General features: G+C 44.3%; 1 protein-coding gene across 1 annotated transcript in view; it reads left to right on the top strand.

Moving 5' to 3' along the window:
• Positions 1 to 12,603, top strand: part of LOC124718913 (angiotensin-converting enzyme-like) — a 228,905-nt gene that overhangs the window by 75,040 nt on the left and 141,262 nt on the right. The window contains exon 3 of the mRNA XM_047244568.1: positions 9,699 to 9,863. Within this exon, the coding sequence (XP_047100524.1) occupies positions 9,699 to 9,863 (165 nt within the window). The remainder of the gene's footprint in view (positions 1 to 9,698; positions 9,864 to 12,603) is intronic.

Raw genomic sequence — 12,603 nt, 5'->3', positions numbered from 1 at the left:
GAAATTTTTATTGACAACATCGGTAGCTCCGTGAGGCTATTTGCAGATGACACGGTTGTCTACAAGAAAGTAGCAACATCAGAAGACTCGTACGTACTCCAGGAAGACCTGCAGAGGATTAATGCATGGTGCGACAGCTGGCAGCTTTCCCTAAACGTAGATAAATGTAATATAATGCGCATACATAGGGGCAGAAATCCATTCCAGTACGATTATGCCATAGGTGGTAAATCATTGGAAGCGGTAACGACCGTAAAATACTTAGGAGTTACTATCCGGAGCGATCTGAAGTGGAATGATCACATAAAACAAATAGTGGGAAAAGCAGGCGCCAGGTTGAGATTCATAGGAAGAATTCTAAGAAAATGTGACTCATCGACGAAAGAAGTAGCTTACAAAACGCTTGTTCGTCCGATTCTTGAGTATTGCTCATCAGTATGGGACCCTTACCAGGTTGGATTAATAGAAGAGATAGACATGATCCAGCGAAAAGCAGCGCGATTCGTCATGGGGACATTTAGTCAGCGCGAGAGCGTTACGGAGATGCTGAACAAGCTCCAGTGGCGGACACTTCAAGAAAGGCGTTACGCAATACGGAGAGGTTTATTATCGAAATTACGAGAGAGCACATTCCGGGAAGAGATGGGCAACATATTACTACCGCCCACATATATCTCGCGTAATGATCACAACGAAAAGATCCGAGAAATTAGAGCAAATACGGAGACTTACAAGCAGTCGTTCTTCCCACGCACAATTCGTGAATGGAACAGGGAAGGGGGGATCAGATAGTGGTACAATAAGTACCCTCCGCCACACACCGTAAGGTGGCTCGCGGAGTATAGATGTAGATGTAGATGTAGATGTTCATTGAGAATGAGACTATCATTTCGAGGAAGATGCTCAAAAATCTCTCATTCTTCCAGCGTATGTAATTTGCGTCCTATCTTCTCGGTGTGCAAAATGTTGATATCGCAAATAGCTTTAGGCGCGTGACCTGTAATCAGAAGATGGTCGGCAAAAGACGAATTTTGGGGGCTACTGCCATTTTTTCTTAACAGGTGTTCTTTATATCTGGTTCTAAAGGCACGTCCTGTTTGTCCTACGTAGTAAGAAGAGTAGGTATCGCAGAAAATCTTATAGACGCCAGAACTTTCTAAAGGGGAACGAATCGATTTTAAACTATGAATAAAGTTTTTTTTCCAATTTATTATTTGTAGAACACGCAACGTTGCAGTTGTATTTATTACGAAGAAGGCGTTGGATCCGATAGGAGATGGGCCCCACGAAAGGAACATAGATATATTTTGTTTGGATTAGATTCAATGATAGAGGTGCCGAACGCAGTAACTCTTTTGTTTCCTTTTTGATGATATCATCTACTGTGCTACGTTTATATTCGTTATTAACTGCTATCGTTTTGAGTAAATTGATTTCGTCGTTGAACTTTTCTTTCGAAAGTGGAATGGAAGTAGCTCGGTGAATAGCAGAATGAAAGGAGGCGTTTTTATGAGACAGTGGGTGAATGGAAGACGCAGGTACGATCTGATTAGTATATGTTTCTTTACGAAAAATATTGAATGAGATTTTATCTTCTTTTTTAAGAGCCAAGTCAAAAAAGTTAAATTGGCGGGCCTCGTTTCAAGTTCGATGGGGAAGATATTTTCTCATGAAGATCACTGAAGGGGTTAAAAATACGGTAAATGCCATCAGCAGGTCCCTTGTAGATGATTAAAATATCATCAACTTACCTGAAATTGGAGAGAATGCCTACTGATGTAGCTGAAAAACACTTTAAAAAAACTTTTCTTCTAGAGAGTTGATGAAAATATCGGCAAGAATACCAGATAAGGAATTTCCCATAGCGAGAACGTCGTATTGTTGGTACAATTGATCATTAAATTCAAAATAGTTGTACTTGACTACGACTGTGATCAGATTCATGAAGTCAGTGATTCGTTCATGTGAAGAATCTTTTTGTTAAATGACGTAAACTATTTTCTACGATTGTAAGCATTTCCTGTAAAGGGACATTAGTATAAAGATTTTTGATGTCTAATGAAAACAACTTGGTATCTGAACTGCATTCTAAATCTTTTTATTTTTTGGACTAAGGCGTGACTATTGGGGACGGAATAATTGTTCTCGGAAACGAGTGATTTTTTTTTCAGAATTTCATGCAGAAATTTGGCCAAATCATGGTACCCGCTATTTATAATATTACATATCGGGCGGTTAGATTTGTTGATTTTAAATTGAGACCGAAGTTTTGGGGGCTGAGGGTTCATGTTAATGAGCATTTTCTTCTAAAAAGGTTTGATGAGAAATTTTGCTTTATTGATATTATGTCCTCGTAGCTCCGTCCGTCATGGGGTATTTTGCTGTCCAGGTAGCAGAATACCTTAACTTCGTCTGCTTCGTGATCCCAAGCTTGATGTTCAGTTTCACGCTGTTCTCATGTGTGCTACTTCTCATTACTTTGGTCTTTCTTCGATTTACTCTGTCCATATTCTGTACTGTTTAGACTGTTCACTCCATTCAAGACATCCTGTAATTCCACTTCACTTCCACCTACGATAGCAATGTCATCAGTGAATGTTGTCTTTTCACCCAGGGTTGTCATCCCACTCTTCGACCTTTCTTTTATTTTCGTCATTACTTCTTCGATGTACATGTTGAACAGTAGGGGTGAAACACTGCATGCTCGTTTTAAGCCATTCTACCGTATTAGATCTTAAGTCTTCCGAAGCTATCTTAAATTCTCATTCTAATACTAGATCCCCTATACCTTCCCTGTTTCTTCATGTATCACATCGGCAGGCATATCTTCGCATTCATATAGGCCTTCAATGTACTTTTTCCACTTACTCGCTTTCCCCTCTGCGATTAGCAGTGGAATTCCTGTTAAACTCTTAAAGTTACCGCTCTTTCTTCTCATAGCACATAAGGTTGTTTCGGCTTCTCTTACGGTCGTACTGATCTGAAAAGACAGGACGTCTTCGGCTGATATCCGTCGGTGCCACTGTGACCACAGCCTTGGGAGATACACGGTCTCGTTACATAGATACATCGACGCATGTTACTGTTATGTCGGTTTCCTATGTTTTAAATAAATCCGAGCGAAGTGACAGAAATTACTGGATATATTTTCGTCTACCATCCAGAGGAAGATATTATTTATTTATTTACATTGTTTAGACCCATAGAGGATCACATAAAGAAAAGTATGACCCGTGGCTGCTATTATTATTATTATTATTTTATTAAAAAGGTTATATTGGGAAGCAATTAGGACTACTTTTTTTCGTTGCTCTGGTAACTGCCAAATTATAAGGCTGTTTACTCATTGGTTATTTAGTTTCAGGACGTTTAATGTTGATCTCGCAAAAAACTAACTGTAATTGATAATTAATAAACGGGTGAAAATACCGAACGGAATTTAATTCTGTTTAGATAGTTCGGCTTCTAGGGCAAATGTCCGGCTACATGTAACGCAGATGTGTGGTCCGTTGCTTCCCTCCAGACCATGGGAAGAGTAAAGAACACGTCACGTGATGTGGTGTTTGCAACCAACCTGCCAGATGTGCAGTAACTACACTATGTGACCAAAAGTATCCGGACACCACCGAAAACATACGTTTCTGATATTACATGCATTGTGCTGTTACCTACTGCCAGGTACTCCATATCAGCGACCGCAGTAGTCATTAGACGTCGTGGGAGAGCAGAATGGGGCGCTCCGCGGAAGAACTTCGAACGTGGTCAGGTGACTGGGTGTCACTTGTGTCATACGTCTGTAGGCGAGATTTCCACACTCCTATACATCCCTAGACCCACTGTTTCCGACGTGAAGGGACACGTACAGCACAAAAGCGTACAGGCCGACCTAGTCTGAGGACTCTCAGAGACGGCCGACAGTTGAAGAGGGTCGTAATGTGTAATAGACAGACATCTATCCAGGCGATCACACTGGAATTCCAAATTGCAACAGGATTCATTGCAAGTACTACGACAGGCGGGAGGAGAGAAAACTTGGATTTCATGGTCGAGCGGCTGCTCATAAGCCACACATCACGCCGTAAATGCCAAACGACGCCTCACTTGGTGTAAAGAACGTAAACGTTGGACGGTTGAACAGTAGAAAAACGATGTGTGGAGTGACGGATCACGGTAGACAACGTGGCTATCCGATGGCAGGGTGTGGGTATGGCGAATGCCCACTGCGTCATCTGCCAGCGTGTGTAGTGCCAACAGTAAAATTCGGAGGCGGTGGTGTTGTGGTGTGTTCGTGTTTTTCACGGAGGGGGCTTGCACCCTTTGTTGTTTTGCGTAGCACTATTACAGCATAGGCCTACATTGATATTTTAAGCAACTTCGTGCTTCCCACTGTTGAAGAGCAATTAGGAGATGGCGACTGCATCTTTCTAAATGATCGAGCACCTGTTCGTAATGGACGGCACCTGAATCCTATAGAACAGTTTTAGGATCCTTTGGAACGCCGACTTCGTGCCAGGCCTCACCGATCGACATCGATACCTCTCCTCAGTGCACACTCCGTGAAGAATAGGCTGCCATTCCCCAAGAAACCTTCCAGCACCTGATTGAACGTATGCTTGCGATAGCGGAAGCTGTCATCAATGTTAAGGGTTGGCCAACACCATATTGAATTCCAGCATCACAGATGGAGGGCGCCACGAACTTGTAAGTCATTTTCAGCCAGGTGTTCGAATACTTTCGATCACATAGTGTAAACGTCCAACGAGAGGCGTGGGGACTCAGTTACTGTCCTTGTCGACAATGTTGCACGCGAAACTAAGTTAGTAGCACTTCTTTACGAGAGGATAATATTTCCGTTTTTGCTGGTTCAGAGTTCATTCCACTATACAATAACAATGTGCACTGTTTACATAGGTACGGGACATTTCCTCTATTGAATTAACACAAAACACAAATCCCAAACCTTAAGAATTTAAAAGAATACGCAGTGACCTGAAAGAAGTCAGAACTCTGAGACGAGACGCAAGAGGCAACGAACAACCGCGCGGGATTAGCCGAACGGTTGCCAGCACGGTAGCTCAGCGTGTTCGGTCATAGGGTTAGCTGCCCTCTCTAATAAAAAAAACAAAACTGAGTTAATCGATGATCAACGAACTTAAACGGATGTCTTACGACGTCCGCTCCGAGCTGATGCAACGAACGAAAGCGAAAAAAGAAGGCGGTCTAAGGCGCTGCAGTCATGGACTGTGCGGCTGGTCCTGGCGGAGGTTAGAGTCCTCCCTCGGGCATGGGTGTGTGTGTTTGTCCTTAGGATAATTTAGGTTAAGTAGTGTGTCAGCTTAGGGACTGATGACCATAGCAGTTAAGTCCCATAAGATTTCACACTTTTTTTTTTTTTTTTTTTTTTTTTTTTTTTTTTTTTTTTTTTTTGCAACGAACACTCCGTCATTTTACTTGTTCAAACGTGTCTCACCGGTAGTACTGCCAAACGACATTCATTTCTCAGAGATCGATTTGAGAAGTAAGGGTCGTGCCTGATAATTCCTTGTAGATACACTGCCGGAAAAATAACACAAGGAGGAGCTGTGGGACTCAAACGTGAGGTGGCAGGTGTGTTGCTATATCTGAAAGGTGACGTCTCTTCATATTTCTCGCCAGTGGTATAAGAGTGGCGCCAGTAGATGGAGATGAGATGTGCTTTAAATGAACTCTATAACTGTGGTGAGCGTCAGTTACCTTTGAGACTGGACGAGGCGAGTTGGTGTTAAGAACGCATTTAAGGTGACAAAGACGCTGTTATCAGCACCTCACTTCCTCTGAACGAGGTCGTTTAATAGGGCTAGGAGGAGCTGGATGTTCCTTCTGCGATACTGCAGAAATACTTGGCAGGAATGACTGCTGGGAGCAGTGGTCGCGAGATGGCCGGGCTCTGGACGGCCACGTGGCTCTACCGAGAGCCATCTACGTACAGTGGACTTCAAGACGATAATCTCTCGTGCTCAGGTACCTGTTAAACGTGCGTCGTCAATCGAACCCCGTTACTTACGTTTTCAACTTCGACTGACAGTGAATGCAGTTTTGTCAAATAAAGACATTGTTGGAGACCATGGATGTTGTATGAAATAAACTGTTGCTTGTGTACAGCAACCAGTAACTGTTTTGACCCAGATTGTCCAGCTATGTGGCAGAAGCACTATTACTGTCTCCGTCGATACGACAGTTACCGTACTAAGTACTTCGATTCGTGAAGCGCTCCTAACAGGTATATGAGGTGAGGCAGCGCTGTTTTGAAGTGGATGTTACGTAAATTAGATAAACATGAAAGTAAAATAAAAATACTTCTGTAAGATAATTAGTTTTCACTGGAATAACTTTTCTCTCGAAAGGTTCCACAATTAGCTTCACCAGGCCGAGTGCTTCGCGTTCCAGTCCTGCCACCGAGGAAAGTTCACTGCCAGTATCGGGAATTGAACTGGGGTCGTTAATATAGGAGTTGGATCTTCTCAGCAGTATTTAGATTTTCTGGTAGTGTGCAAAACGTAAGAATGGAAGAAACTTTCTTATATTGTGTCAGTACCAAGTCATATGATTCGACGAAACATGGACCAGGCGAAGAAGCCACTGGTACTATGTAGCACAGAAGATAACTGAAAGAAATGCGCGGTGAGATGAATAGAAACGACACTTTTATTCAAAGACAATTGCAGTGAAGTCACAGCGATTTATGAAGTCGTCCCGGGAGTTAAAAAAGGCGGGACATGGTGGTTAATAGAATACGTGACCTCCGCGGTCGGCAATGCGTGCTCTGGGACGTGCTCACATGCTGGCCACAAGGTTGGTGAGGAGTCCCTGTGGCAGGGCAGGGCGCTCCATTCCTCCAGCAGTGCGGCTGACAACTGCTGGACGAAACTTCCCTGCCAGATTAAAACTGCGTGCCGGACCGAGGCTCGAACTCGGGATCTTTGCCTTTCGCGGGCAAGTGCTGTACCAACTGAGCTACCAAAGCACACGACTCACGACCCGTCCTCACAGCTTTACTTCTGCCAGTACATCGTCTCCTACCTTGCCCGCGAAAGGCAAAGGTCCCGAGTTCGAGTCTCGGTCCGGCACACAGTTTTAATCTGCCAGGAAAGTTTCACATCAGCGCACACTCCGCTGCAGAGTGAAAATCTCATTCTGGAAACTGTTGGACGGTCGGTGGTGCCAGTGGACGGGCTCCAGCACATCTCCCCAACCCATCCCACACACGTGCCCGAGGGGATTTAACTCGGGTCAACGGGTACACTGCTCCATTCGCCGAATACCCTCTGGTTCCAAGAGATCCTTCACCTGCGTTGTTCGATGCGGTCGCGCATTGTCGTCCATAAAATTGAACACAGGGTCGGATGCACCCCTGAAATGACATCCATCGAGAAAGAGTAAAGTGTGGCAATAACTTTGACTGCTGTGTGCATAGTGTTAAAAGTTCTGGTAATGCAACATTACGCCTCCGCACACCGTAACACCTGGACCACCAAAATAATCGTGTTCGGCGATGTTCCTGAGTACAATGCGTGGCCCCACATTTCGCCATACAAGAGTTACGTTTAGTATTGTCTGCTATGGTGGGTGTGGTGGTCCGTGTCTTATGGTGTGGGGATGCGTAATGTTGCCTGGGCATACCGACCTCCAAACCTTTAGACACGGTACACTCACGGGTCAGCTTCATTGTGACACTGTACTCCTTCCCCACGTGCGACTTTCCAGTGTTGCACGCGGCCCTAACATCACGTTCCTGACAATGCGCGACGGCATCAAACGCGGCAGGTGGTGGAGCTCTCGGAACGAGAGGATATTCGGAAAATGAATTGGCTTGCTGGACTTCAGTCCCATCGAGAATGTATGGGATGCGTTGGGAAGGCGTATGGGAGCACGTTGCAGAGCATGCGTTGTCTTCAGTGGCCATCACACATCCTATTAAACACCATAACTCGCCTTTTGTATTGTCCAGAGGACTATCATAAATCGCTGTCATTTGAGAGTAATTACGGTCTTTGAATGGAAGTGTCTTCTCTGTTTGCCGCATTGCGTATTCTTTCTGTTGCCTTCTCTACTGTACTGTACTGTAGCGATCGTTTTGTGTATCGTCCAGGTTTCATCGAGGATGCCGGCCGCGGTGGTCTCGCGGTTCTAGGCGCGCAGTCCGGAACCGTGCGACTGCTACGGTCGCAGGTTCGAATCCTGCCTCGGGCATGGATGTGTGTGATGTCCTTAGGTTAGTTAGGTTTAAGTAGTTCTAAGTTCTAGGGGACTGATAACCACAGCAGTTGAGTCCCATAGTGCTCAGAGCCATCATCGAGGATGTTACTTGGCCTTGACACATCATGCAAATGCTACTTTCAGCCTTAAGTTTATAATGAGTTGTGCTGCTTTAGTGCACGGTTTTGTCGCTATGAAGAGACAGACGAACATTGTGCAGTATCCTCAAAGACGTTGTTGCTGAAAAACTTCAGGTGTCTGGCGTTCCCCAAGGTAGTCTTATAGGCACTTTGCTGTTCCTTATCTATATAAACGATTTGGGAGACAACCTGACCAGCCGTCTCAGGTTGTTTGCAGATGACGCTGTCGTTTATCGACTAGTAACGTCATCAAAAGATCAAAACGAATTGCAAAACGTTTTAGAAAAGATATCTGTATGGTGCCAAAACTGACAGTTAACCCTAAATAACGAAAAGTGTGAGGTCATCCACATGAGTGCTAAAAAGAACTCGTTAAACTTCGGTTACACAATAAATCAGTCTAATCTAAAAGCCGTAAATTCAACTAAATACCTAGGTATTACAATTACGAACAGCTTAAGTTGGAAGAAACACACTGAAAATATTGGGGGCAAGGCTAACCAAAGACTGCGTTTTTTTGGCAGGACACTTAGAAAATGTAAAGGACTTACTAAGGAGACTGCCTACACTACAGTTGTCCGTCCTCTTTTAGAATATTGCTGGGCGGTGTGGCATCCTTACCATATAGGACTGACGGAGTACATTGAAAAAGTTCAAAGAAAGGCAGCACGTTTTGTATTATCGTGAAATATGGTAGAGACTGTCACAGAAATGATACAGGATTTGGGCTGGACATCACTAAAAGAAAGGCGTTTTTCGTTGCGACGGAATCTTCTCACGAAATTTGAATCACCAACATTCTCCTCAGAATGCGAAAATATTTTGCTGACACCGACATACATAGGTCGGAAGGATCACCACGATAAAATAAGGGAAATTAGAGCTCGTACGGAAAGATATAGGTGTTCATTCTTTGCGCGCGCTATACGAGATTGGAATAATAGAGAATCGTGAAGGTCGTTCGATGAACCCTCTGCCAGGTACGTAAACGTGATTTGCAGAGTATCCATGTAGATGTAGGTGTCTGATGGTGGTCAGTAACAGTCTAAATGGATAACAGTAATATTTTGAGAGCAGCTTGTCGTGCCGTACCGTAACTTTCGACACAAATACTTGCAAGGTTTGGGACACCCATCACTGAAAACGTTTCAAAAGCTTTCTTTTCTTTTTTTATTTTTCATTTCCGTGTGGTCCCCCGATGTTCCGATATCTCCTTGCACTACTGTTTGCTCTGCTCCACGTGTTGTGCAGCCTTTGACCCAGTTGTTCCAGGAAGGACAGGCGCCTGTTGTCGGCTTATTGCTGCTGCTGTTGTTACGGCAGGTGGTGTACGCGGGGGTGGAGAACCGGATGCCAGCGTTGGGCCGTCAGGAGCTGCCGCTGCTGCTGGACGCCATCGACGTGGAGTCGTCGCAGCAGTGCACCCGACACGTCACCGCGCAGTGGCGCTACGAGACAGACGTCAACCCCGCCACGCAGGCCGCCGCGGTGAGTCAACACTCAACGGTACGGCGTTAATGGCCGGGAGACCCCATGTGGGCTTCCTCCACCGTCTACTGCAGGTCTTCCTATTTGAAACCACTTCGGCGACTTCCTCGTCGATGGTGGTGAAGAATGGTGAACGGACAGCACAAAACCCACTCCTCGAGCAGCCGACCGGCAGTCAAAGCCGGGACCCCCCACGTAGCAGTCAACCGCGTTGTCCAGTCACGAGGAGAACCCGGCAAGTGTCGTAACCCGATTTCGCAGAAACTTCGCTCGTTAGAGGAGCGGTCAAAATAAGCGAAGCCATGTCTCGGGTTTCCAGAATGAGATTTTCACTCTGCAGCGGAGTGTGCGCTGATATGAAACTTCCTGGCAGATTAAAACTGTGTGCCGGACCGAGACTCGAACTCAGGACCTTTGCCTTTCGCGGGCAAGTGCTCTGCCAACTGAGCTACCCAAGCACGACTCACATTGCAGAAGAGCAACGTTCGCAGGAAAGCTTCTGAAAAGTTTGGAAGGTAGGAGACGAGGTACTGGCAGAAGTAAAGCTGTGAGGACGGGGCGTGAGTCGTGCTTGGGTAGCTCAGTTGGTAGAGCACTTGCACGCGAAAGGCAGAGGTCCCGAGTTCGAGTCTCGGTTCGGCACACAGTTTTAATCTGTCAGGAAGTTTCATGTCTCAGGTTATTCGTAGATAATCCACAGTTTCTGAGGGAAAAAACAGTCCAAGTTTTCGATGTGCTCGGTGTCCCTTTTAGCGAGTAAAAGAGTTAACCCGAAGCTGTGGCACAGTGGCTAGGATCGCGGCTTCGATTTTGAGCGTCCGTATTCTAAGTCCAGTTATTACCGTTTTTTTTTTCATTTATCCACCCGTAGAAGATTACTATACATACGTTTTCCAATGTATGAAAGCTATCGGGAAAGTAACAGACGTTTTGAAATAAAAAATTAACAATACAGAAGAACCAATTTTTATTCTATACATTTAAGGTACACTCTTGAGCTGTTATTCTACGTAACCGTCATTAAAATTAAGGTACTTACCACATAGTGGCACAAGTTTTTCAATACAGTCTCTAAACAAATCTGCCGTCTGCGATTGGATTTTGCGAACCCACCTAGCACAAAATTTGTGATAACAAAACTTCTCCGTCACAATTTCATGCTCCAAACTCCGTGAAACTTGGGGAAAACATTGCGAAAGTTCCGTTATGGTGAAACGATGATTTTCACGACTTCTGTCGTTGATTTTCATCACCGTCAGTCACAATGCTAGGCCTACCACTGCGGTCGTTATTGTGAACTTTGGTATGGCCACTTTTGAAATCAGTGCACAACTGCCTCACTCGGCTTTCACTCATTATTCCTTTTCTGTAGACATCACAAAGGTCGCAATAATTACAAACATGATGAGGTACAATGTTCAACATTACGAAGTACATGTCCTGCCTGATGATGGTGACTGCTGTAGCTGAGCTCTCAGACTGCCCCGAGCTGCTGCCAGTTCGGCGCTGCGTGCTGAGAGGGGAGACGTCGCCATCAGGAGCGCCTCCCGTACTTTGTTCTGGACTGCAGCGACCCCTCCGCTAATTTCCATAGGATCATCGATTCGCGCTGCCATCTTCGGTGTGACAACGTGATCTCTCTACGACACCACAGATACGAAGTAGGGAACAGAATACTAATTCTAGATTAATTATTCTCACTTCCAGCACAGAGAATTGTAGTTATTAGGTCAGACATCAATTTAATTCAATGACGATACACTCAAGGTCAAGCGATGCTTAATAATTTTTCGGTCGGTATCTTTAAAATTTTGACATCACTATAATTATAAGCAATTTCGTGTTCAGATACGTGATTCACTTAATAGTTTCGAAATAAACATACGGAATTTTCCAATTCGTGTGTCCAAAGAATCTTCTTGTTTCGCACTTTTAATTTAATTGATAATACTTTAGTCGACTTCTCCCTGGCTGTGTTCTAATACTGCCAATGTTATCTACGTTTGACATTAGTGGACTACCTCTGTCGTCTTTCACATTCCATTCTGAACAATGTTTACAGTGCGTTGATTACAGACTCAAATTAAATGAAACAAATTTACTGCTACCAGTCACTGTTTATTTATCTCCAAGACGCGTTTCAAACGTTTAAACCTCCATCATCAGGTGGATTTACATTTGTTAGTATGACATTTGTGTGTGAGTTGTGTTACGATTTTTTTGGAGAAACTTGTGGCACTGTCTAGTGGAGAAACAAAACACTATTTCAGAACATGGTTTCGGGTTTCTTTTGACAGAAAATTAAACGTATATCTAACGGTAAACATAATTAAAATAGAGTACCTCCAGTGGTCACAGGTTCCTTTCACTGTCGTCAAAAGAAATGTAAATCCACCTGATGATGGAGCTTTAAACCTTTGAAACGTGACTCATTTGTAAAGTATTCAGACGTTTGAAGCTATTTTATACGCGGGATTTCGATCGTTTAAACAATCAGGAGTGTAATAGTAAATTATACTTTACAGCAATCCTTACCAAAAAATTACCAACGTTACACTATAGTATCGTAATGAAGCAACTTAAATCACTTAACAGAAGCAAGTCTTCCGGTCCAGACTATATATCAGTTAGGTTCCTTTCAGGGTATGCTCATCCATTAGCTCCATACTTAACAATCATATACAACCGTTCGCTCGACGAAATATCCGCACCCAAAGACTGGAAAGTTGCACTGGTCACA

The sequence above is a fragment of the Schistocerca piceifrons genome, chromosome 10 (genome assembly GCF_021461385.2).
Source record: "Schistocerca piceifrons isolate TAMUIC-IGC-003096 chromosome 10, iqSchPice1.1, whole genome shotgun sequence".
Lineage (NCBI taxonomy): Eukaryota > Metazoa > Arthropoda > Insecta > Orthoptera > Acrididae > Schistocerca > Schistocerca piceifrons.
This window is presented reverse-complemented; position numbering and strand designations above follow the sequence as displayed.